The 27,530-nt window shown below is 42.1% G+C and overlaps 1 protein-coding gene across 2 annotated transcripts in view; it reads right to left on the bottom strand.

The window, feature by feature from the left end:
• Nucleotides 1-624: 624 nt before the first annotated feature.
• tmem181 (transmembrane protein 181) overlaps nt 625-27,530 on the bottom strand; it is a 142,024-nt gene continuing 115,118 nt past the window's right edge. For both annotated transcript variants that reach the window (XM_063056587.1, XM_063056588.1), the window contains exons 13-17: nt 21,271-21,322; nt 19,212-19,294; nt 18,764-18,853; nt 9,674-9,740; nt 625-4,873 (exon numbers count right to left, since the gene is read on the bottom strand). In XM_063056587.1, the coding sequence (XP_062912657.1) occupies nt 4,795-4,873; nt 9,674-9,740; nt 18,764-18,853; nt 19,212-19,294; nt 21,271-21,322 (371 nt within the window). In that variant the 3' untranslated portion in view covers nt 625-4,794. The remainder of the gene's footprint in view (nt 4,874-9,673; nt 9,741-18,763; nt 18,854-19,211; nt 19,295-21,270; nt 21,323-27,530) is intronic.

Here is a 27,530-nt window from a genome sequence, read left to right on the forward strand (position 1 = left end):
CATTACTGATGTCAGGCTGACTGGGCTGTAGTTCCCTGGCTTGTCCTTGCTACCGTTCATAAATAAGAGAGTAACATTAGCCACTTCACAGTCTTGGGTAGTTTCGCCAATGGCTAATGATAATAGAAATATCGCCATAAGGGACTTCACAATTTCTTCTCTAGTCTCCCACAAGGTCCTAGGATACAATCAGTCAGAATTGGGGAGTTCTCCACCTTAATATGCTGTAAGGCTGCAAATAACTCCTCGCTGATACAAATGTCCTCCAAAAATCTCCATTTGTTTCCCTCATCTCTTGAGGAACCATGATTTTCTCCTCAGTAAACACTGTGAAGAAATATTTATTAAAAATCTCATCCATCTCTCCTGCAGCTCAACACATAGGCAGCCCTACTGATCTCTCAGGAGGCCTACTCTCTCCATAGCCTCCCTTCTTTCTTAAGATACACATAAAACTGCTTCCTAATTTATGGTTCACACCACTGATGCTCCGCACAGTAGAATCAAGACATATCTGGTTTGATTATTGCATGAACTCAGTCATCATCGGTTAATACTGTATAAAACAAAAGCACAAAGATCATTTATAATTTTCATTTAATTCATAACAATTTCTCATAGAATTGATAACTGACCATTAAATCAACAAAATCATGCTGAGTTTTAAAATGAGTTATTTTAATCTAGAGTATCTCCACAGATTTGTACATTGACATCAAAATACTTACAGATCCAGCTGACGTACATTGGTATTATGATCTATTATAAATATCAACTTCAGTAATTTTTCAACCATGCAACAATGACATTAAACAGTAAAGCAGAATTAGTTTGTTGAAAACAGCACTAAAATCTATGGAAAGCTTTTAAAAAATGCTAGTTGGGCATTATCAAATGTTTTGTGGACTGTGAAAAATGTTCTATTTTTAACTTTAAAATAATCACATTTAAAAAAATACTTGTGGCTGTCACTACCAGTGACTCAGGGGCAAGATGAATACTCAGAATGGAGATCTCAGCACGTCTTACAGGATACTGATCCCAAGATACTGTCATTGTTACTCCTGTCTCAATCAGAGTTGACCCTCTCTACGTGGACTTGTATTTTGTCAATGGATATGTTGATTATCATTGTATCATTTCAATCTAAACTACAATTCACCAAATGGCAGCATCCTCACCTCTGTTAACCGTCACCTCATAGCCATTACAGTATAATTGGAGAAGTTCTGCATCACTTAGAACTGTTACTTGCAGATGGATTATTGAAGTGGAATGCATAATGGTTTTACTGAGAATTGGTACTGCTGTCTAGGCCGTACCACCTTTAGTCAGTGCTACTGCAGCCCTTTCATAGTGACGTTAACTCACTGCTGCGTACAGAATCACAGGGTGGTTACGGTACAGGTGCTGGGTCCACCACAGATCAATGCATCACTTCCCCGAAATCTCCCTAAATTCTATCCTGTAGGATACTCATAGAGATTTGTTTGGACTCTACAATCGACTCTGCCCCATTACCCACTTTGGCAGTGCGTTCTCAATCACCAATGCTCAAAAAACATTCCTGATATATCTTCTGGTTCTTTCTCCAATTCTCTTCATTCTGTATCCCCAGTTCTTGAACCTTCCTCCAATGGGACGTTTCTATTTACGTACTGAATCAATCGCACCAGCCTCACTGAGCCTTGACCTTCCATGATTTTAAACATCTTTATTAGATCCTTGGCTATCTCCTCAGTTCTAAGGAGAACAACCTCAGCTTGTCCAATCTATCCATAGAACTAAAGCCCTCATCTCCAAAATCATTTGAGCAAACCTCTACAAAGCCTTTGATGTCTCTCCTGGAGTATGGTGTCAAGAATTGACTTAGAAGAGGGAGCACTGTGTCTCCTCAATGATGGGCTATCACAGTATCATTTAAATGTGGTGAATGTTTCTGTCCTTTATTAGCTGGATAAATTGATTGATTTGGGGAGAAAAAGCTTCAACTTGGCATTATTTTTACATATGCATTTTAAAAATAATTTAGGCTAAAGGGGCAATGGAAAATTTGGCAGCCCATTCCATAAAATCTGGCTAAGGTTGCACTTAAATGGTGACCTACACACCCAATAACAACAGACCTTCCAAAGATTAGATCTTCTTCCTGGTGAATCACAAAAATTAGACAACACAGGAGGCAACCATTTGCCCATTGTGCTGTGTTGGTCAAGTTATAACACCCCAGCCCAATCTCACCTTTCAGCACTGGGTCTGTTTTCCTGCAGGTCACAGCTCCCCTTTGGGTTGGTTCTGGACCCTGTAATATACCAGCTTCCCTCTAAACCACTATTCTTTGGAGACCACACATATTTTTATACACCTCAGTTAAACAGCAGGTTGGTGAAGCTAGTACAGCTGCACAGTCAGAGCCCCAGTGACCTAGGTTTGATCCAGTCCTATGTGATTTCCTCCCAAATCCAACATGTGGCTCAGAAGACTAATTAGCCACTGTAAATTGCGTGTGGTGTGCAGGCCGGGGGGGGGGGGGTGGAATCGGAGGGGGTGCAGTTGATGACATGTGGGGAGGATAATACAGTGTCAGTGTAATGGAGCTCTGGATGGTCAGTGCAGACTCAGTGAGCTGAATGAACAAAACTCCCCTTGGCTTTTTCTGTTTCAAAGAAAACCACCTACCTACTTCCCTCGTATTTTGTTCTCTGTTATGCCTAATAAGTGAAGGCATCCCACGTGCCTTTTCAACTTCCTTCCATACCAATCCGCTACCTTTAAGGATCCATTGGTATCTGCTAGCCTCCCACCCCTCACTACCTATGCCTTGTATGTCCCTAAATGCATAACCTCACAATTTAGCCCCATTTGTCACTTCCCTGCCTGCCTGAGCAGCCACCTGCATCCTGCTGCACACTAAAACTTCGTCCTCTCTCGTCTTCGAAAGGTTAAAATACTAAAGACAACTTCTCTTTTAAAGTTTAAAAGAGTAGAGACAACTTGCTTGGTTCAGACAGCTAAAGACAACTTGCTTGTTTTCTCCTTCCAGTTTCTGGGATTGACTTAGATGAGGAACCTGAGATGTATGATTGTTAGAACATAAACTGACGATGTACAAGACGATGACAGGTAGGGAAATCAGGATCACTTCCAGTAATTGGTGGGATATAGTTTGAGGCAGGGTATATTACTGATGCCCAATCAAGTAGGTATTATCCCCAATTAAAACATTTGATTTTATTGCTGCCTTAAAGATCAAATACGTTCCTGATGAAAAGTAACATTGCACTTGCCATATCAAACATAAAACAAATCTTCTAGGAAAGGTGAGTCGCTATGGAAGAATTGGTTTGCTGTGCCTCAGGGAAATGGGTGTCAGTCAAACAACCTCAAATTAAATACCACAACCAGATTTTAGGTCTTTTGTGTTGGTGCCCACCCCACTTTACCTGTATCATTTTTCAACAATTGAACTTCTAAATCAAAATACAGGAAAACCACATCAGAACTTGACCTGAGGTCTTCCTGACTGTACATTACAATTTTCCTGGACAAACACCTTGTTATACTACCTCAATGCAGTTGCAAATTCCATTCTATTCCTGCCCAATGTCAATTATCCCAGTGAGAGATTCTTCCCTATTCTCTGCATAACTTGGAACAATTTAGCTGTTCATTCACTTGGAATTTTTTTAGTTTTTCTAAAATAGACTTTTCTGCTTTGCTAGAAGTTTATTGAAGGGAGAAACAACTGAACATGAAAAACATTGATTTTCGATCAAAGTTTACATACTTCCAGGAGATAAAAACATGGAAAAATAGTATAGGATTAGGACAAAGAGAACTAGCAACAGGAGGAGAGATTATTTACAAATGGTCATTTTCCTTACTTCAGGCAGGACTTTAGATTTATTGCGGCAATAATAATTTAATTGAATTAAATATGCTATCACAATGAGAGAAACTTGCAAAGAGGTGTTCATGTATAGTCAGCTGAGGTTAACTTCAACTGTTGTGGAATAAACACTTGTAAACAATAAGGTGTAGTGATACAATCAGAGCAAATTAACTGGGTTTTTTACTTCTCTCTGATACTGGCTCTCAAAGTGTAGTAGTAAATATTACTTGACAAAAGTATTTAACATTGTATCATATTTTACAAGTAACACAAATAAAAGCATGAGACTGAAATTCCAATCCTTTATTTTGTTTAGAAAATAGTTTTAACTTTATAAAGTAATGTTATGACGCTTTTAACAGTTGGACTTGGAATTTCAATCTCTGGTCCATAGCTCGATTAATTTCTCAGACATTTTGAATTTTATAACAGCATCAAATGCATTCACAAGCAGCATCCAAAGTTCTGCTTTAAAAAGTTACACATTACTCCACTCAGGGCTTTGAACGTGCTGTATATGGCATCTAGTGTAAAAGTGAGCTCACCAACAGAACATTCATGGCATTATAATTGTTCATTAGGTAGAAACGTCTTGAGAAGCAGCATGATTTGGTTTCAGATAAAACCACACACTCCCTTTACCCACAAAGAATAGGAAATGCTCATCTTCAGCACGGTAATCTGCTCCTTCCTCTGCTCACAATCAGAAGGTACTGATAAGGGCAGGACAGCCAGATGAGGTGCTCAGAGAATGAGATGGTTAAATATTTACAGGTTAAGTTACCAGTGGGACAATTCAGCTAGAGGATGCTGACATGAAAAACAGTTGAAAGAAAATTTGGCTTCACCATCGGTTTTCAGAAATTAACAAGGGAAAACAATTAGTCCTCTGAAGAAGTACTTCAATCACTATCGGACTCATCCTGGTACTTTGATTTATTGGCACGGCCATTTTGTAAAGGCATCTCTTCATAATCACTCCTAATGAAGAAAATTCAAATGTTACTGAACAAAAATACAACTTTTAAAAGTTCTGACTCAAACAATTAAATTAGATTTAACAGTATAGTTTTCACCATTTCAACCAAACTTATAAAATGCCAACAAGCATTATTTTAGTAATTCAGACCTCAAGCTACACCTGCAAAGAGAGACGTGGTATATTTGTCACACATAGTTTGCACGCGACTGATCCCAGCCACATGCTGTGGGTAACAGTCAGGAGGGGGAAGTACAAGAAGCAGGTGCTAGAGAGTACCCCAGTGGCTGTCCCCCTTAACAATAAGTATTCCTGCTTGAATACTGTTGAGGGGGACGGCCTACCTGGGGGAAGCAACACTGGCCGCACCTCTGGCACAGAGTCTGGCCCCGTGGCTCAGAAGCGTAGGGAAAGGAAGAGGATGGCAGCTGTGATAGGGGACTCTATAGTTAGGGGGCCAGATAGGCGATTCTGTGGACTCAGGAAAGAAGTGCGGATGGTAGTTTGCCTCCCAGGTGCCAGGGTCCAGGATGTTTCTGATCGCATCCACGATATCCTGAAGTGGGAAGGAGAACAGCCAGAGGTCGTGGTACGTATTGGTACCAACGACATAGGCAGGAAAAGGGAGGAGATCCTGAAAACAGACTTCAGGGAGTTAGGAAAGAAATTGAGAAGCAGGACCTCAAAGGTAGTAATCTCATGATTACTGCCTGTGCCACGTGACGGTGAGTATAGGAATAGAGTGAAATGGAGCATAAATGCATGGCTGAGGGATTGGAGCAGGAGGCAGGGATTCAGATTTCTGAATCATTGGGACCTCTTCTGGGGCAGGTGTGACCTGTACAAAAAGGACGGGTTGCACTTGAATCCCAGGGGTACCAATATCCTAGCGGAGAGGTTTGCTAAGGCTACTGGGGAGACTTTAAACGAGAATTGCTGGGGGGTGGGAACCGAACTGAAGTGACGGAGGAAAGGGAGCTTGTCTCACAAATACAGAAAGCTTGGAGAAAGTGCAAAAGGGAGGATAGGCAGGTGATAGAGAAGAGACGTGCTCAGACCGATGGTTTGAGATATGTCTATTTCAATGCGAGGTGTATTATGAATAAAGTGGATGAGCTTAGAGTGTGGAACAGCACTTGGAGCTGTGATGTTGTGGCCATTACAGAGACTTGGATGGTGCAGGGGCAGGAATGGCTACTTCAAGTGCCAGGCTTTAGATGTTTCAGAAAGGACAGGGAGGGAGGCAAAAGAGGTGGGGGCGTGGCACTGTTGATCAGAGATCGTGTCACGGCTGTAGAAAAGGAGGAAGTCATGGAGGCCAAAGGAGGAGTCCACTAAGTCTCTGTATGTAGAAATTAGGAATATGAATGGGTCAATAACACTACTGGGTGTTTTTTATAGACCACCCAATAGTAACAGGGACATGGAAGAGCAGATAGTGAGACAGATTCTGGAAAAGAGTAATAATAATAGGGTTGTTGTGGTGGGAGATTTTAATTTCCCAAATATTGACTGGTATCTCCCAAGAATGAGGGGTTTAGATGGAGTGGAATTTGTTAGGTGTGTTCAGGAAGGTTTCTTGACACAATATGTAGAGAAGTCTACAAGAGGAGAGGCTGTACTTGATTTGGTATTGGAAAATAAACCTGGTCAGGTGTCAGGTCTCTCAGTGGGAGGGCATTTTGGAGATAGTGATCACAATTTTATCTCCTTTACAATAGCACTGGAGAGGGATAGGAACAGACAAGTTACGGAAGTGTTTAATTGGAGTAAGGGGAAATATGAAGCTATCAGGCAGGAACTTGGAAGCATAAATTGGAATCAGATGTTCTCAGGGAAATGTGGTAAATGTTCAGGGGATACTTGCGTGGGGTTTTGAGTAGGTACGTTCCAATGAGACATGGAAAGGATGGTAGGGTACAAGATCCGTGGTGTACAAAGGCTGTTGTAAATCTAGTCAAGGAGAAAAGAAAAGCTTACAAAAGGTTAAAAAAAACTAGGTAATGATAGGAATCTAGAAGATTATAAGGCTAGCAGGAAGGAGCTTAAGAAGGGGCCATGAGAAGACCTTGGCGGACAGGATTAAGGAAAACCCCAAGGCATTCTACAAGTATATGAGGAGCAAGAGGATAAGACATGGGAGAATAGGACCAATCAAGTGTGACAGTGGAAAGTGTGTATGGAACCGGAGGAAATACAAACGTTTGTAGCAGAGGTACTTAATGAATACTTTGCTTCAGTATTCACTACGGAAAAGGAACTTGTCGATTCTAGGGATGGCTTGCAGTGGACTGAAAAGCTTGAGCGTGTAGATATTAAGGAAGAGGATGTGCTGGAGCTTTTGGAAAGCATCAAGTTGGATAAGTCACCAGGACCGGACAGGATGTACCCCAGACTACTGTGGGAAGCGAGGGAGGAGATTTTGAGCCTCTGGCAATGATCTTTGCATCATCAATAAGGATGGGAGAGGTTCCGGAGGATTGGAGGGTTGCAGATGTTGTTCCCTTATTCAGGAAAGGGAGTAGAGATAGCCCAGGAAATTATAGACCAGGGAATCTTACCTCAGTGGTTGGTAAGTTGATGGAGAAGATCCTGAGAGGCAGGATTTATGAACATTTGGGGAGACGTAATATGATTAGGAATAGCCAGCATGGCTTTGTAAAAGGCAGGTCATGTCTTATGAGCCTGATTGAATTTTTTGAGGATGTGACTAAACACATTGATGAAGGTAGAGCCACAGCTGTAGTGTATATGGATTTTAGCAAGGCATTTGATAAAGGTACCCCATGCAAGGTAAGGAGACATGAGATCTAAGGAGACCTTGCTTTGTGTATCCAGAACTGGCTTGCCCACAGAAGGCAAAGAGTGGTTGTAGACTGGTTATATTCTGCATGGAGGCCGGTGACCAGTGGTGTGCCTCAGGGATCTGTTTTAGGACGCCCTACTCTTTGGATTTTTATAAATGACCTGGATGAGGAAGTGGAGGGATGGGTTAGTAAATTTGCTTATGACACAAAGGTTGGGGGTGTTGTGGATTGTGTGGAGGGCCGTCAGAGGTTACAATGGGACATCGATAGGATGCAAAACTGGGCTGAGAAATGGCAGATGGAGTTCAACCCAGATAAGTGTGAGGTGGTTCATTTTGGTAGGTCAAATATGATGGCAGAATATAACATTAATGGTAAGACTCTTGGCAGTGTGGAGGATCAGAGGGATCTTGGGGTCTGAGTCCACAGGACACTCAAAGCTGCTGCGCAGGTTGACTCTGTGGTTAAGAAGGCATACGGTGCATTGGCCTTCATCAATTGTGGGACTGAGTTTAGGAGCCGAGAGGTAATGTTGCATCTATATAGGACCCTGGTCAGACCCCACTTGGAGTACTGTGCTCAATTCTGGCCGCCTCACTAGAGGAAGGACGCGGAAACCATAGAAAGGGTGCGGAGGAGATTTACAAGGATGTTGCCTGGATTGGGGAGCATGCCTTATGACACTTATGAACTCGGCCTTTTCTCCTTGGAACGACGGAGGATGAGAGGTGACCTGACAGAGATGTATAAGATAATGAGAGGCATTGTTCATGTGCAGTGGTCCTCAACCTCCGTGTCCGCCTCTGATCTGGGCCGACATTTACGTGCCGGGCGGTACCTAATTAATTAGCTTGTTTATTTCGGCTTTTTTCTTAAAGATGTGCTGGGTGCGTTCCAGCCATCGCTGCACCACTGCATTCATCGCAGCAATGTATTGGTCCACAGCCCGGAGGTTGGGAACCATTGATCGTGTGGATAGTCAGAGGCTTTTCCCCAGGGCTGAAATGGTTAGCACGAGAGGGCATAGTTTTAAGGTGCTTGAAAGCAGGTACAGAGGAGATGTCAGGGGTGAATTTTTTTTTATGCAGGGAGTGGTGTGTGTGTGGAATGGGTTGCCGGCTGTGGTGGAGGCAGAAACTATAGGGTCTTTTAAGAGACTCCTGGATGGCTACACGGAGCTTAGAAAAATAGAGGGCCATGGGTAAAGCCTAGGTAGTTCTAAGGTCGGGACATGTTCGGCACAGCTTTGTGGGCTGAACGGCCTGTATTGTGCTGCAGGTTTTCTATGATTCTATGCAGAGATTACATGCCAGACGCATACTCCAACTGAGGACTGATAAACCAATTTTGACCACTTAGCAGGATCTTAGGAAAATCCAAGCTCAATGACAATCTTCACCTTCTGATCCAAATACCATGGTTTTAAACCTTGGCATTAATTGTTAAAACAGCAGCAAAAGTCCAAAAAAAACTTTGCTCCCTTTTGTCAAAGGCTGACTTATTTAACACCGTGAATGATACAGACCGTCATCCCAACCATCCACTGTCATTCTCCCAAGCACACTCCACCCTTGCCCCTTGCACATAGTAAATACACACATACTCACAATTTCATCATCGGTCATGTCTTGTGTAACCTGCAGCTACGGACTGCACAGTTGTGAACCTTTATACTAATCATGACCTCAGATCAAGTGATGCATTTGCAGTCATTGACTTATTTACCCTACAAGCTCAGGGGTATCATAAGAAAAGTGGCAAAATAAAAGGCAAGACAGGAATGCAACGGCACAACTTTAAGTACTTTTCCAAAGAGGCTGAATTGGAAATTATCAACTTTCCTACCGTGGCTTTAAGTGGAAGCTACCATAATAAAAACAATTGTTCCGAGATGAGATTTTCTTAGAACACAACAGCAAAATAAACTTGATTTAAAAGCAAAGTGCAATGTTGAAACTAGTTATGACCTTAAACCATGAATAGTACTTAACTCACCCATAAATCACATCATCATCAGAATCATTTAACATGGAAAAGGCCGGGTTATCCTTTAGCTGGGATTCTAAGGAAGAAGAAGATAATTTTTTCAGCAAATGCTGTTAGAAAATGACTGAATGAGATACTTCAAATTGGATAAGCAAAACCTGTACGCCTTAGGAATTTGGGAGGAAACCAGGACACCTGCAGGAAGCCTGCACGGTCATAGGGAGAACACACAAACTCAATATTTATGAAAGACAATGTGCCAAAGACATTCTTTATGACCCTATCTACCTGTGATGTTCTTTCATAGAATTATGGATCTGTATTCCCAGATCGCTCTGTTCTACCACACTTCTCAGCTCCCCCCCCACTCACCGTGTAAGCCCTACCCTGGTTTGTCCGTCCAAAATGCAACTTCTCACCCTTGTCTACATTAACTTCCATCTGTTATTTTTCAGTCCATTCTTTCAGCTGGTCCAGATCCTGCTGCAAACTTTGACAGCCTTCCTCACTGTCCACTACATCCCCAGTCGTGGTGTCATCCACAAATCTGCAGATCCAGTTTACCACATTATCATCATTATCATTGATACAGATGACAAACAACAAAGGACCCAGCACCGATCCTTGTGGCACTCCACTAGTCACAGGACTCCAGTCAGAGATGCAACCATCTACTACCTTCTCCTGTGAATGTAATATCTAATCCATCTTGAACACTAAGCTAAACCTTCTCAACCAACCTCCCATGCGGGACCTTGTCAAATTGCTTGTTAAAGTCCATGTAGACAACATCCACAGCCTTGCCGTCATTGACTTCCCTGGTAGCTTCCTCGAACAACTCTATAAGGTTGGTTAGAGACAATCTACCTATGCACAAAGCCATGTTAACTATCCCTAATCAGTCCATGTCTAGCCAAACACTTCTATATCCGGTCCCTTAAAATACCTTCCAATAACTTACCCATGACTGACCACCCTATAATTTCGCAGCTTATTCTTAGAGTCTTTATTTTAAAAAATTGAACAACATCAGCAATCCTCCAGCACCCCATCCATTTCTAAGGATGTTTTAAATATCTCTGTTAGGACCTCTGCAATTTTTGCACCAGCCTCCCACAAGGTCTGAGAGGACACCTGAGGATTTATCCATCCAAATTTGTCACAAGTCAGCAAACACCTCATTCTCTGTATCCTGTATACAGTCCATGACCTCACTGCTGTTTGCCTCACTTCTATAGACTGTGTCTGTCTCCCAAGTAAATACTGATGCAAAAATCCAGTTAAGATCTCCCCCATCTCTTTTGGCTCCATGCATAGATTACCACTCTGATCTTCAAGAAGAGCAATTTTATCCCTTGGTATCTTTTAGCTCTTCATTTATCTGTAGAAGCCATTGGGATTCTCTGCGAGAGCAACTCCTCCCTACTTTAAGCTCTCCTGATTTCTTTCTTAATTGCTCATTTGCACTTCTTGTACTCCTCAAGTATCTCATTTGTTACTTGCTGCTTATACCTACTATGCACCTCCTTTCATAGGGCCTCAGTATCTCTTGAAAACCAAGACACCCTAAACTTGCTATCGTTGCCTTTTATTCTGACAGGAACACATAAACTGTGTACTCTCAAAATTTCACTTTTGAAGACCTTCCACATACCAAGCACACCTTGGCCAGAAAACAACCTGTCCCAATCCATTTTAGATACCATCAAAATTGGCCCTTCTCCAACTTAGAATCTCAAGCCAATGTCCAGACCTACCCTTATCCATAATTATCTTGAAACTAATGGCATTGTGATCACAAAAATCAAAGTGTTCCCCTACTTAAACTTGTCACCTCTCCTATTTCATTTCCTATTAGCAGATACACTATTGCACTCTCTCTAGTTGGGACTTCTATCCATTGATTAAGGAAACTTTCCTGAACACATCTGACAAACTTTACCCCATCCAGTCCTTTTACAGAATGAGAGTCCCAGTCAAAATGTGGAAACTTAAAATCATCTACTATCACAACCTTATGTTTCTCTCAACTGTCTGCAAACTCTCTACAAATTTGCTCCTCTATATCCTACTGACTATTGGGTAGTCTATAATATAATCCCATTAACACAGTAATCCTTCTTGACTGATTTTAGTATTCACTCTTGTCCTCTCTTCAATTCTGCTCGGTGATTAGACTCTTGATTCCCCACCTAACACATTGCAACCGTTATTGCAATATCAATGCCTCAATTATACTTATTTTCCATATCTTTTGTTACCCTGCCTGTGCCACACAGTAAAACACTGCATTCCAGACTTTAACCACCTTCTAGATGAGAAGGTTCTTCCTCAGATCCTCTCTCAACCTTTTACCACTTATCTTGTATCCTCTCATTTTAAATTCTCTTTTCTATTGGGCAAGGTTTCTTACTATACCCTATGTCTCCCATTATTTTGTACATCCCTGTCAAGCCTCTTCTGCTCCAAGTTAAAGGCAAGAACCTTCAGGATTGTGATCTCAGCATTGCTACCTGTGTCACATGCTAATGAGTCCAGAAACAGCAAGATTATACAGGTTAAAACCCGGCTAAGGAGTTAGTGTATAGGGAAGGGCATAAGATCTTTGGATCACTGGGCTCTCTTCCAGGGAAGGTGGGACCCGTACAGAACAGATGGTTTGCACCTGAACTAGAAGGGAAGGTTTGCGAGTGCTGCATGGGGGAGGGTTTAAACTAGAGTTGCAAGGGATGGGAACCAGTGTGCCAGAACACAGTGGAGAAGTTGTTCAGACAGATGCTGTTTAGTCCCCAGACAAAGTCAGGAATCAAAAGATTGAGCATGGTGCAACTGATGTCCTGAGCAGCATATATTCAAAGCAAGGAGTATCACAAGAAAGGCAGATGAGATAAGGGCATAGATCAACGCCTGGAATTACAATATTGTAGCCATTAGTGAGACTTGGTTGCAGGAGGGGCAACCCAGTGTTACAGGGTTTTGTTGTGTTAGATGTGACAGAGCCAGAGGGATTAAATGAGGAGAGGTGGTGTTACTAGTCAGGGAAAGTGATCATGTAGGACAGACTGGAGAACTCATCTAGTGAGGCATTATGGGTGGAACTGAGAAATAAGAAGGATATAACCTCATTAATGGGGCTGTATTACAAACCACCCACCAGTCTGAAGAACTTAGAGGAACAAACTTTCAGAGAGATCACAGACAGAAGATTGTTACAGTAGGTGATTTTAACTTTGTTCATGAAAGTTGTCTTAAGAAGTCCCAATGAGAGAGTGCACTATATTTGATCTGCTATTAGAAAATGAGACAGGGCAGGTAATAGGTTTGTGTTGGAGAACACTTTGCGGCTAATGACCACAATGTCATTAGTTTCAAAGTAAATATGCAAAAAGGTAAGTCTGGTCTGCAGGCTGAGATTCTAAATTGGAGAAAGGCCAATTGTGATGGTATCAGAAAGGATCTGGCAATTGTGTACTGGTACAGGCTGTTTTCTGACAGAAGTGCACTTGGAAAGTGGAAGGCCTTCAAAAGCACAATTTTGAGAGTATACGCCTGTCAGAATAAAAGGTGCAGATAACAGATGTAGGGAACCTTTGTTTTCAAGAGATATTGAGACCCTGGTTAATAAAAAAAAGGAGATGCATAGCAGGTATAGGCAGGTACGAACAAATGGGGTGCTTATGGAGTATAGGTAATGCAAAAGAACACATAAGAAAGAAATCAGGAGGGCTAATAGAAGGCAAGAGGTTGACCTAGCAAACAAGGTGAAGGAGAATCCAAAGGGATTCTACAGATACGTAAAAGGATTGCAAAGGACAAAACTGGACCTCTGGAAGATCAGAATGGTACTCCATGTGTGGAGCCAAAAGAGATAGGAGAGATCTTAAATAATTTTTTTGCATCTGTATTTACTCAGGAAACAGACATGGACTATTGAAGCGAGGCATAGTGGCAACAACTTCATGGACCCTGTACAGATTAGAGGAGCAGTTGTTTGCTGTCATGAGGCAAATTAGGGTGAACAAATCCTGAGGGCCTGACAAGGTGTTCCCTTGGACCCTGCAGGAGACAAGTGCAGAAACTGCCAAAGCCCTAGCAGAGATATTTAGAAACATAGAAAACCTACAGGCCCTTCGGCCCACAACGCTGTGCTGAACATGCACTTACTTTAGAAATTACCGAGGGTTACCCATAGCCCTCTATTTTTCTGAGCTCCATGTACCCGTCCAGGAGTCTCTTAAAACACCCTATCGTATCCATCTCCACCACCGTCACCAGCAGCCCATTCCACACACTCACCATTCTCTATGTAAAATACTTACCCCTGACATCTCCTCTGTACCTACTTCCAAGCACCTTAAAACTGTGCCCTCTCATGTTAGCAATTTCATCCCTGGAATAAAGCCTCTGACTATCCACATGATCAATGCCTCTCGTCATCTTATACACCTCTATCAGGTCACCTCTCATCCTCTGTCGCTCCAAGGAGAAAAAGCCGAGTTCACTCAACCTATTCTCATAAGGCATGCTCCCCAATCCAGGGAACATCCTTGTAAATCTCCTCTGCACCCTTTCTATGGTTTCCACATCCTTCCTGTAGTGAGGTGACCAGAACTGAGCACAATACTCTAAGTGGGGTCTGACCAGGGTCCTATATAGAACATAGAATAGCACAGCACAGTACAGGCCTTTTGGCCCACAATGTTGTGCCGACCCTTAAACCCTGCCTCCCATATAACCCCCCCCACCTTAAACTCCTCCATATACCTGTCTAGTAGTCTCTTAAATTTCACTAGTGTATTTGCCTCCACCACTGACTCAGGCAGTGCATTCTACGCACCAACCACTCTCTGAGTAAAAAACCTTCCTCTAATATCCCCCTTGAACTTCCCACCCCTTACCTTAAAGCCATGTCCTCTTGTATTGAGCAGTGGTGCCCTGGGGAAGTGGCGCTGGCTGTCCACTCTATCTATTTCTCTTATATAGCTGCAACATTACCTCTCGGCTCCTAAACTCAATTCCATGGTTGATGAAGGCCAATGTACCGCACGCCTTCTCAACCACAGAATCGACCTGCACAGCAGCTTTGAGTGTCTTATGGACTCGGTCCCTCTGATACCCCACGCTGCCAAGAGTCTGACCATTAACACTATATTCTGCCATCATACTTGACCTACTAAAATGAACTACCTCACACTTATCAGGGTTGAACTCCATCTGTCACTTCTCAGCCCAGTCTTGCATCCCATCGATGTCCTGCTGTAACTCCTGACAGCCCTCCACACTATCTACAACACCCCCAACCTTTGTGTCATCAACAAATTTACTAACCCATCCCTCCACTTCTTCATCCAGGTTACTTATAAAAATCATGAAGGGGCCCCAGAACAGATCCTGAGGCACACCACTGGTCACTGACCTCTATGCAGAATATGACCCGTCTACAGCCACTCTTTGCCTACTGTGGGCAAGCCAGTTCTGGATTCACAAAGCAATGTCCCCTTGGATACCATGCCTCCTTACTTTCTCAATAAACCTTGCACGGGGTACCTTATCAAATGCCTTGCTGAAATCCATATACACTACATCTACTACTCTACCTTCATCAATGTGTTTAGTCACATCCTCAAAAAATTCAATCAGGCTCGTAAGGCACGACCTGCCTTTGACAAAGCCATGCTGACTATTCCTAATCATATTATGCCTCTCCAAATGTTCATAAATCCTCAGGATCTTCTCCATCAACTTACCAACCGCTGAAGTAAGACTCACTGGTCTGTAATTTCCTGGACTATCTCTACTCCCTTTCTTGAATAAGAGAACAACATCTTCAACCTTCCAATACTCTGGAACCTCTCCTGTCCCCATTGATGATGCAAAGATCATTGCTAGAGGTTCAGCAATCTCTTTCCTCACCTCCCACAGTAGCCTCGGGTACATCTCGTCCAGTCCCAGTGACTTAACCAACTCAATGCTTTCCAAAAGCTCCAGCACATCTTCTTACTTAATATCTATATGCTCAAACTTTTCAGTCCACTGTAAGTCATCCCTACAATCGCCAAGATCCTTTTCCGTAGTGAACACTGAAGCAAAGTATTCATTAAGTACCTTTGCTATCTTCTCAGGTTCGATACACACTTCTCCACTGTCACACTTGATTGGTCTTATTCTCACACGTCTTATCCTCTTGCTCTTCACATACTTGTAGAATGCCTTGGGATTTTCCTTAATCCTGCCCGTTGAAGCCTTCTCATAGCCCCTTCTGGCTCCCCTAATTTCATTCTTACACTCCTTCCTGCTAGCCTTATAATCTTCTAGATCTCTATCATTACCTAGTCTTTTTGAACCTTTCGTAAGCTTTTCTCTTCTTCTTGAATAGATTTACAACAGCTTTTGTACACCACAGTTCCTGTACCCTACCATTCTTTCCCTGTCTCATTGGAACATACCTATGCAGAACGCCACGCAAATATCCCCTGAACATTTGCCACATTTCAGCCGTACATTTCCCTGAGAACTTTATTTAAATAGATAATCCTTTAAATAAGGATATTTAAATCATCCTTCGCGACAGTTGAGTTACCAGAGGATTTTCCGCTGTTCAAGAAAGACTCTTAAAAATAAAGCAAAGTTATAGGCTGGTGAGCCTGACATCAGTAGTGGGAAAGTTATTGGAAGGTATTCTGAGGGACCATATATACAAGTATTTCGATAGACATGAACTGATTAAAGATATTCAACATGCCTTCATCATGGTAAGTCATGTCTATCTCTAAAGAGTATTTTGAGAAGTTACCAGGAAAACAGATGAAGGTAAGGCAGTAGATGTTGTTTACGTGGACTTTAGTAAGGCATCATCTGAAAAGGTTCCGCATGAGAGGTTGATCAAGTTGGTCTCTTGACATTCAAGATGAGGTAGTAAATTGGATTAGACATTGGCTTTGTGGAAAAAGCTAGAGGGTGGTAGTAGATGGTTGCCTCTCTGATTAAAGGCCTGTGACTAGCAGATTGCCACAGGGATCGTTGCTGGGTCCGTGTTGTTTGACATCTGCAGTAAATGGGTATAATGATTGGTGTGGATGGGGTGAGACAAAGGACCTGATTCTGTGCTGTATAACCTCACCCATGTTCTCTGGTTTCAGACAGATTGCCACACATCACTAATGGGTCCTACCCTTCCCATGGTTAGCCTTTTGCCTTCAATATGTTTGCTATTCGTATAGACAATTTGGACAAGAGTGTCTAACACTTGGTTAGTGAGTCTGCAGATGATACTAACATAAGTGGTATTGTAATTAATTAGTGAAGAAATTTATCAAAAATTATAGAGTGGGGAGTTTGATTAGTTTGGTAAGTGGGCAAATGACATTCAGTGTAGCATTTTTGGAATCCAAACCAGTATAGAACTGATACAGTGATGGTAAGGCCCTGGGAAGTCTTGTGGAATTAAGAGACCTTGGAGCATAGTTTGCTGAAAGCAGCATCACAGGTAGACTGTACGGGCTTGGTCACCCTGTTATAGGAAAGACATCGTTAGGTTGGAAAAAGTTCCAAGAAGATTTACAGAAACGTTGCCAGAACTTGAGGACTGAATTATAGAGAAATGTTGGACAGGCACGTAGGAAACTTTATTCCTTGGTGCATAGGAGACTCAGGGATGACATTATAGATGTGTACAAAATCACAAGGGACTTAGATAGGGTGAATACATAGTGCAACACTATTACAGCTCAGGGCATTCTGAAATTTCCAGAAGCATCTGTAAGGAGTTTGTATGTTCTCCGCATGAACTGTGTGGATTTCCATCAGGTACTCCAGTTTTCTCCAATATTCTAAGGACGAACTGGTCAATTGGTTAATTGGTTAATAGGTTAATTGGTCATTGTAAATTATCCTGTGATTAAGCTAGTATTAAATAGGTGGATTGCTGGGTGGTGTGGCTCATTGGACTGGAGTGGCCTGTTCTGTGTTGTAGCTCTGAATAGATAGATAGATAGATAGAGCCTTTTCCCCCAAGAGAAAGGGAATCAGAAAATAGAGAGTCTGTTTAAACTGAGAGGTGAAAGACAGGTTGAGATGGTACAATGACAACATTTAAAATGCCTACACAAGTATATGGATAGGAAAGGTTTAGAAGGATACAGACTGAACAAAAGCAAATGTGGCTATTTTATATTAGTATCTTGCTGGGCACGGACAGGTTGAGCCAGGGGATCTGTTTCCATATGGTATGACTCTGAAAAACCTCTCAGTACACATTGCTGCTGCTTATGAGGCCTGCTGTGGGCTGCTAGCTTAGCATAACTTGGAACAGAGAACATACTCAAAAGTAACCCAAGTGTTATTGATGCACTGTTCAACATCGTTTGCTTAAAAAAAACAAGCTTTCTTTGTATGTGGCCAAAGAATAACCACTCCCAAATAAAATCAAATCGCTCAAATCATTACTTATGGTTCTATGCCATTATGGTCACGTAGCTATAGGAAGGATGTGATTAGCTGGGAAGGATGCAGAAAGGATTTACAATGGTGTTGCCGGGACCAGAGAGCTTGAACTATTGGGAGAGACCGAGTAGGCTGGGACTTGCTATCCAAGAGTGAAGGAGGCTGAGGGGTGACGGTGTAGAGGTTCATGAAATTATAAGGGGCATAGATAAGTGGATGGTTACAGTCTTTTTCACAGGGTAGGGGGGGGAGGTTGTTCTAAAACAAGAGGACCTAAGATTTAAGGACTACAGGTTTAAGGCAAGAAGGAAAATATTTAAAAGTGGTACTGTGGGGTAACTTTTTCCACACAGAGTGGAGAGTATGTGGAACAAACTGCCAGAGGAATTAGCAGATACAGGGGCACTTACAATGTTTAAAAGACATTTGAAAAAGTACATGGATGGGAAGCTTCAGATGGATATGGGAATTAAACTCATCATAGACAAGTTGGGCCAAAGGACCTGTACTAAGCTGTAAAACCTCAAGATCCTATTAACATGCTGACTGAATTCTATTCATGCAACTACTGAAGGATAGCTTTGTGTTTCACCTGGAACCTTCGCATTGTCATGTTCATACAAAGGCTACCCGAACATTGTTTTAAATTACACGTACCATACACAGCATTCTTCGAGGGGGAATACACATATGCCAGTGTATAGAGATAGAAGTTCAGTAGGCCATAGAAGGATAGAAACTCAGCTGGTAACACTTGTAAAGGAAGACAACCAAATGCACAGAATTTCCTAAGTATACATTATTCATCCATTGGCTTGAAGTAATCTGCACAAGATCATGTTAGCTTCCATAATCTTGCGCTATGAAAGCCTTTCTAGACTTTCCTGAACAACTAGATGTAACTTCCCAGTCTCCACACTTCCCAACAATTTCATATACTTCAGACTGATTATCCAATTTAAAAAATTGATACATCCCCTTCCCATTGTACTTGTTCTGAAAATTACCTGCCAGAACTTATACTGGCTCTAATGCAAGTAGAACAAAGCACATTTCCTTTTGTTCAACGTTATTGGAGATAAAGATAAGGTACAATAAAGGATATAGTTCTGATAATGAGTTGAAAGCTCTGCTACAAAGTTATCTTGCAGGACGTTAGCTCCAAACCTCAGATACAATATGACAATGCTGAAAAAGAATACAAAATTAAATCAAAACTTGATCTGTTGTAAAAACATCACATTTTTGTAATATTCCAGCACATTCTCTTTCTTAACGTTGGCATGTTCTAGCATTTCACCCTATTTTACAGTGTCCCCATAAATGTCAAGATCTCCCTCACTGGTGTATACTGAAGCAAAGTTTTCATTAAGGAGCACCCTTTCCTCCTCCGACTCTCCAGGCGCATGCTTCCTCTTCTACTCCTGATCTCACTCTAGTCATCCTCTTGTTCTTCACATACACGTTGAGGTTTTTCGAAATCTCACTCACCAAAGCCTTCTCATGTCCCCTGCTAGCTCTCCTAAATCCATTTTTCAGCTCCTTCCTGGCTACCTTGTAACTCTCCAGCACCCAGTCTGATCCTTGCTTCCTAAACCTTAAATAAGCTTCTTGAGGATAAAGGGGAAGCCTTTTAGGACCGAGATTAGGAAAAACTTCTTCACACAGAGAGTGGTGAATCTGTGGAATTCTCTGCCACAGCAAACTGTTGAGGCCAGTTCATTAGCTATGTTTAAAAGGAAGTTAGATATGGCCCTTGTGGCTACAGGGGTCAGGGGGTATGGAGGGAAGGCTGGGTTCTGAGTTGGATGATCAGCCATGATCATAATAAATGGCGGTGCAGGCTCGAAGGGCCGAATGGCCTACTCCTGCACCTATTTTCTATGTTTCTATGTTTCTCCCTCTTGACTAGATGCTCCGCATCTCTTGTCAACTGTGATTCCTTCACCCTACCATCCTTTCCACTAAATTGCCTTCACGATGAGACTGGATATAACAGAACATAGAACAGTAATGTACAGGAACAGGCCCTTCAGCCCACGATCTATGTGCCGACCCTGATAACAATTTAAATTAATTCCATCTGCCTGCACATGGTCTAAATCCCTCCATTCTTTGCATATTCACGTGCTGAATAGCTCTTAAACATAGTTATCATACCTGCTCGTCCCCACTCCCCTGACAATGTGTTTCAGTTGTCAACCTCCTCTGTGTACAAAAAACCTTGCCTCATAAACCTCCATTGAACTTTCCACCTCGAGTTCAAGTTTAAGTGTAATTCTCAAACAACCATACACACGTAAACAGCTAAACAAAATAAAATTCCTCCAGGGCCAAGGTGCAAAATACAGTACACACAGCACATATAGTTACAATAGCACATCAAGTCTTAAAAATAATATTTTGAGTGGCATGGTCTTAAGACTGATGGTGCAAGGGATGTTATTCTGGAAACACGTTTCTGCAAGAACATGCACGCAGCAGTTCTTCATCTCACTCTGGGTCAGCCGCAATCTAGCTTGTCTTCCAGGTAGCAGCATGGAGAGCCAACAGACAGAGGCCAGCCCCAACCTGGCATAGAATCCAGTTTGCCTCCCGCACCTTTGTCCTCTTCCACGCCATGTCCCCTGGGTGGCTGCAACAGGTGACAATGTGGCATGAGGACTTGGTTTGTGTAACAACCTGAGACCACACAGCTCCTTTGCTGTCAATCTCATCAATAAACCAGACTTGGATTATTTAGTATTAACAATGTCCAACTGGGTCTTGCAATCACAAGAAAAACATTTAAAACACACACTCGTACCACTTGTTGGACCCAGAGAGGCTGCTGTGTACAAGCATGCTGCCATCTTACTGGAGATCTCTTATCTTAAATTTAACATTTCCGTCCTCAGAAAAAAGATTCTGACTGTCTATCCAGTCAATGCCTCTCCTGATTTTATAGTTTTATCTCAAATATCAATGACACTGATTATAGGAAGGAGACAAAGTTCAACTGGGCAAAGTTTAGGAGAAGTTTTAAACTGCTGCCAGTCATAGATATAAAGAAAAATCTTTAAATGAAGGTGATGGCTGACACAGTTGTGTGAGCAAGTCAGACGTGAACATTTCACTTATTGTCTTGTTATTTAACAGAGATATAGATGGGAGTTACCACTTACCTTATTACCAACACAATAAATGTTAACCCAGTCAAAAATTTCAGTCGGAGATCTGAAACAAAAATAGAAACACAATATGTACAAGCACGAGATCTGTACACTATTGGAATGGATGAAGTAGACCGAAAAATTTAATAGAGGATTCAATAACTAACATAGATAAAAGAACATAAAAGAATACGGCACAGAAATAAGCTCTTCAACTCACAATGTCTTTGTCAAATATAGCAAAGCATTGGTTCTCTTCTGCCTGTACTTGATCCATATCCCTTCACCCTGCATATTCATGTACCCAGCTAACAGCTTCTTTAATGCTCTTATCATCTCTGTATCCACCACTCAGCAGGAACCTATTCAAAGCACCTACCACTCTGTGTAAAAAAACTTGCCTTGCACTTCTCCTTAAATCCCCCCCTCACCTTAAATGCATGTTCTCTCCTACATGGCATTTCTATCTTGAGAAAGATATCCGACCATCTAATCAATGCCTCTCATAATTTTGTACATTTCTATTACGTCTCCCCTCAGCCTCCAATGCTCTAGAGAAAATAATACAAGCTTATCCACTCTCTTTAGTCATAGTCATACCTTACGGATCCTGGGGGAAATTGGTTTTCGTAACAGTTGCACCATAAATAATTAAATAGTAATATGTAAATTATGCCAGGAAATAAGTCCAGGACCAGCCTATTGGCTCAGGGTGTCTGACCCTCCAAGGCAGGAGTTGTAAAGTTTGACGGCCACAGGCAGGAATGACTTCCTATGATGCTCTGCGTTGCATCTCAGTGGAATGAGTCTCTGGCTGAATGTACTCCTGTGCCCAACCAGTACATTATGTAGTGGATGGGAGACATTGTCCAAGATGGCATGCAACTTGGACAGCATCCTCTTTTCAGACACCACCGTGAGAGAGTCCAGTTCCATCCCCACAACATCACTGGCCTTACGAATGAGTTTGTTGATTCTGTTGGTGTCTGCTGCCCTCAGCCTGCTGCCCCAGCGCACAACAGCAAACATGATCGCACTGGCCACCACAGACTCGTAGAACATCCTCAGCATCATCCGGCAGATGTTAAAAGACCTTAATCTCCTCAGGAAATAGGGACAGCTCTGACCCTTCTTGTAGACAGTCTCAGTGTCCTTCAACCAGTCCAGTTTATTGTCAATTCGTATCCCCAGGTATTTGTAATCCTCCACCATGTCCACACTGACCCCCTGCATGGAAACAGGGGTCACTGGTACCTTAACTTGCCTCAGGTCTACCACCAGCTCCTTAGTCTTTTTCACATTAAGCTGCAGATAATTCTGCTCACACCATGTGACAAAGTTTCCTACCGTAGCCCTGTACTCAGCCTCATCTCCCCTGCTGATGCATCCAACTATGACACCCTCTAATCTAGGGAGCATCCTGGTAAACCTCTTCTGCACATCCTTCATGTAATGGGCAGTCAGAACTGCACATAATACTTCAAAGTGCGGCCTAACCAAAGTTTTATGTAGCTGCAAAGTAACTTCCTGACTCTTATATTCTCATTGCCATAGACAATGAAGGCAAGCTCTCCTCTATCTACCTGCATGGCCACTTCTAGAGAGCAAAAGACTTGAACTATAAAATCCCTCTGCACTTCACTGCCGTTAAGGATTCCACCATTAATTGTACTTACCCCTTAGACCACACGCTGACTTAGATTAAACTCCATTTGCGATTTCTCTGCCTAAATTTGTAACTGACCTATATTCTGCTATATTTCACTGTCCCCACCTCCACCAATTCTTGTGTCATTTACAAACTTACTAACCAATCCATCTATGTTTTCATCTGAGTAATTTATATATCACACAACAGTGATCTCTGCAGAAAACCACGGGTCATGAATCTCTAGCCAGAACCACATCTTCTATGGGCCAGCCAAATCTGAATCCAAACCACCAAATCACCACCGATTCCACGCATCTGGATCAGCCGACCATGAAGGGCCCTAGCGAATGCCTTACTAAAATCAATGTAGATGACATCCACTTGCTCAGCCCTTATTAATCACCTTCACACATCCTCAAAAAACACAATCAAGAAAGTAAGACATGACCTGCCCCACACAAAGCCTGTCCCTAATCAGGCCATGTTTTTCATGTGAATCCAATCCCTAAAAATTGTCTCCAAGGCTTCCCTACCAATCTCATGAGGCTCACCAGCCTGTAATTTCCTGGATTATACATATTTCCCTTCTTAAACAACATTAGCTACTCTTCAGCACTCTGGGACCTTGCCAGTTACTAGTGGGGAAACAAAGACCTTCATCAAGTTCACGAGAAGTAAGATTAACTTTCATATATATTTCCTTTACTGAAATGGGAACTGAAGTTACTGAATGACTTCATGCCCATTCTACTGAACATTAGGACTGTTGTTGTGTTGGAATGGCAAATATCCTGCCTAAAAGGCACCACGTCCAGTTTCCTGGTGTGCTCTAAATATTATTTCTGCAACAATGAAGTCAATAGCCTCTCCCACTGGCAGCCAAGTTCTGCGTTCTGCCCAGCTTGCTCAGGACCGACACTGCAGAAACAAAAGGGAGGACTGAGGAATGTAGGAATAAGAATCTGTGAAAAATGCATTTCTTGAAAATATAAAATAAAATAAGAAATCATAGGAAATTCTTAGTAGATCATACAGCATCTGTGGAAGGAAAAGCAGACAACATTTCTGTGAACTGGGAAGGAGATGAAAGGGAAATTTAAACAGTAGAATAGGTGGTGCCAGGAATGCATAATCTTTGATGGAAAGAGCAGACAGAAATGCTGTTGTTAAGCAGAGAACTTCAGGGCTGGTGTTCCTGGAAGAGAAGCAGCAGCGAATTCAACTGCTGACAGAAGTGTGAGTAGGGAAATACCTTGGATCCAGTAATCATAATTCCATTAGTTTCAAGATAATTAAGAAGAATGATAGGACTAGATTCTACATTGGAGAAAGGTCAGTTTAGATGGCAACAGGAAGGATCTGGCAGGTGTGGGTTGGGATAGGTTGCTTTCTGGTAAAGCAAGGCTTGGTAAGTCGGAAATCTTCGAAAGTAAAATACTGAGATAGCAGTGGTTGCGTGTTCCTGTCAGAATAAAAGGCAAAGATAACAGGCTTAGGCGACCTTAGTTTCGAGGGTACTGAGGCCCTGGTTAAGGAGGAGGAGGAGGTGCATATCAGGTATACTGGTATAGGCAGCAAGGAACAAATAAAGCACTTGCGGAGTATAAAAAACACAAGAGAACTCCTGAGAGGGAAATTAGGAGGGCTAAAAGAAAACACAAGGTTGCTCTGGCAGACAAGGTGAAGAAGAATCCCAAGGGATTCTACAGATAGATTAAGAGCAAAGGACAAAATTGGTCCACTTCAAGATCAGTGTGGTCATCAATGCATGGAGATGAAAGAGAGGGGAACGATCTTAAATGGATTCTTTGCATCTGTATTTTCTCAGGAGATGGACACAATGTAAAGAGAACTGTGGCAAAACAGTAGTGAGGTTATGGGCTGTAATATAGATTATGGAAGAGGAGGTGCTTATTTGAGGCAAATTAGAATGGGTAAGTCACTAGGACCTTACCCCTCTGAGATGTACCCTCAAACTTCATGGGAGGCAAGTGCAGAAGTAACGGGAGCCTTGGTAGAGATATTTAAAACATCCTTACCATGTGCGAGGTGCCAGAGGACTGGAGCAGAGCTAATGTTCTGTTGTTCAAGAAAGGCTCTAAGAATAAGCTAGGAAATTTAGGCCCATGAGCCTGATGTCAGTCGTGAGTACATTCTAAGAAACAGGATATTGTATAGGAGCATTTGGATAGACAGGACCTAAGAAGGGATTGTCAAGGCCTTTGACAAAGTCCTACTTGGGAGGATGGTCCAGAAGGTTTGGTCACTTGGTTTACAGGATGAAGTAATAAATTGGACTCAACATTGTCTTAGTAGGAGAAGCCAGACAGTGGTAGTAGGTGCTTGCCTTTCTAAATGGAGACCTGTAATTCATGCTGCACAGCAGGGATCACTGCTGGGTCCATTATTGTATGTTATCTATATCAAAGATCTGAATGTTAATGTGGTAAAATGGATCAGCAAATTTTTGGATGACACCATGATTGGTGGCACAGTGGAAAACAAGGAAGGCTATCAAAATTTGGTAGGTGAGACTAGAATTAAGGGACACAGCCTCAAGATTCTGGGGAGTAGATTCAGGATGGAGATGAGGAGGAACTGCTTTCCCCAGAGATTGGTGAATCTGTGAAATTCTCTGCCTAATGAAGCAGTGGAGGCTATCTCAATAAATATATTTAAGACAAGGTTGGTTAGATTTTTACATAGTAGGGAAATTAAAGGTAATGGGGAAAAGGCTGGTGGGTGGAGATGAGTCCATGGCCAGATCAGCCATGATCTTATTGAATGGTGGAGCAGGGTCAACGGGCCAGATAGCCTACTCCTGCTCCTATTTCTTGTGTTCTTATGTAAGGTGATCTGGAACTACTGGAAAAATAGGCTAAAAGTTAGCAGATGGAATGTAATGCAGACAACTGTGATACACTGCATTTGGGAGGACAAACTAAGGTATGACTTACACAATGAATGGTAGAGCACAGAGGAGTGTTGTAGATCAAAGGGAATATAGATCCATAATTGTTTGAAAGTGGTATCACAAGTAGATAGTTCACAAAGAGAGCACCTGGCACACTGGCCTTCATAAAAGGGTCTGGCCAAAGTTGATTGGAAAGGAACATGAGCAGGGATGACAGCAGAACAACAATCGCTGGAGTTTTGGGATCAATTCTGAAGGTGCAGGGTAGATACATCTCCAAAGAACAAGTATTCTAAAGGAAAGATGAGGCAGCCATGGCTGACAAGGGAAGTCAAAGCCAACATAAAGGCAAAAAAAGACATATAATATAGCAAAAATTAGTGGGAAGTTAGAGAATTAGGGTGCCTTTAAAAACCAACAGAATGCAACTAAAAAAGCCATAGAGACAAAAGATGAAAAATGAATGTAAGTTCGCTAATAATATAAAAGAGGATACCAAAAGTTTTTTCAGATATATAAAGAGCACAAGAGAGGCAAAAGTGGATTTTGGATTGCTGGAAAATGATGTTGGAGAGGTACTAATGTGGGACAAAGAAATGGTGGACAAACTGAATAAATATTTTGTGTCAGTGGCAGACACTAGCAATAAGCCAGAAGTTTGGGTCTCAGGGAGTAGAAGTGAGAGCAGCTGCTATTACTGAGGAGAAGGTGCTTCAGAAGCTGAACGGTCGGAAGGTAGATAAGCCACCTGGACCAGATGGACGACAGCCTAGGGTTCTGAAAGAAGTAGCTGAAGAGATTGTGAAGGCATTAGTAATGATCTTTCAAAAATCACTATGTTCTGGAATGGTTCCAGAGGACTGTAAAATTGCAATGTCACTCCATGCTTTCAGAAGGGATGGAGGCAGAAAAAAGGCAATTATAGGCCAGTTAGCCTGACTTCGGTGGTTGAGAAGATGTTGGAGTCTATTATTAGGGATGAGGTTTTGGGGTACTTGGGAGACATATTATTAAATAGGCCAAGGTCAGCATGGTTTCCTTAAGGGGAAACCTTGCCTGACAAATCTGTTCGAATTCTTTAATAGACAAAGGAGAGTAAGTGGATGCTTTGTCTTCCAGAAGGCCTTTGACAAGCTATCTTTCACGTAATACCATGGTCTGTTAATCTACTGACCATGGTACTACATGAAAGATACTAGCATGGATAGAAATTTGCTGACCAGCAGAAGGCAAAGAGTGGGAATAAAGGGAGCCTTTTCTGGTTGGCTATCTGTGACTAGTGGTGATCTACAGGGGTCAGCATTAAGACCACTTCTTTTTATGCTACATGTCATTGAATTGGATAATGGAATTGATGACTTTGTGGCCAAGCTTGCAAACAATACAAAGATAGGTCTAGGGGCAAGTTATTTTAAGGAAGCAGGGGATCTGCAGAAGGACTTAGACTTATTGGGAGAATGGGAAAAGAAGGGACAGATGGAATACAGTGTAGGGAAGTGTATGGTCATGCACTTTGGTAGAAGAAATAAACAAGTAAACGATTTTCTAAACAAAGAGATAATTCAAAAATCAGAGGTGCAAAGAGACTTGGGGGTCCTTGTGCAGGATTCCTTCAAGGTTAACTTACAGGTTGTTGGTGAAAAGGATGGCAAATATGATATTAGTATTCATTTCAAGAGGACTGGAATATACAAACAAGGATGTAAT

The sequence above is a fragment of the Mobula hypostoma genome, chromosome 8, assembly GCF_963921235.1.
Source record: "Mobula hypostoma chromosome 8, sMobHyp1.1, whole genome shotgun sequence".
In the NCBI taxonomy this organism is placed as follows: domain Eukaryota; kingdom Metazoa; phylum Chordata; class Chondrichthyes; order Myliobatiformes; family Myliobatidae; genus Mobula; species Mobula hypostoma.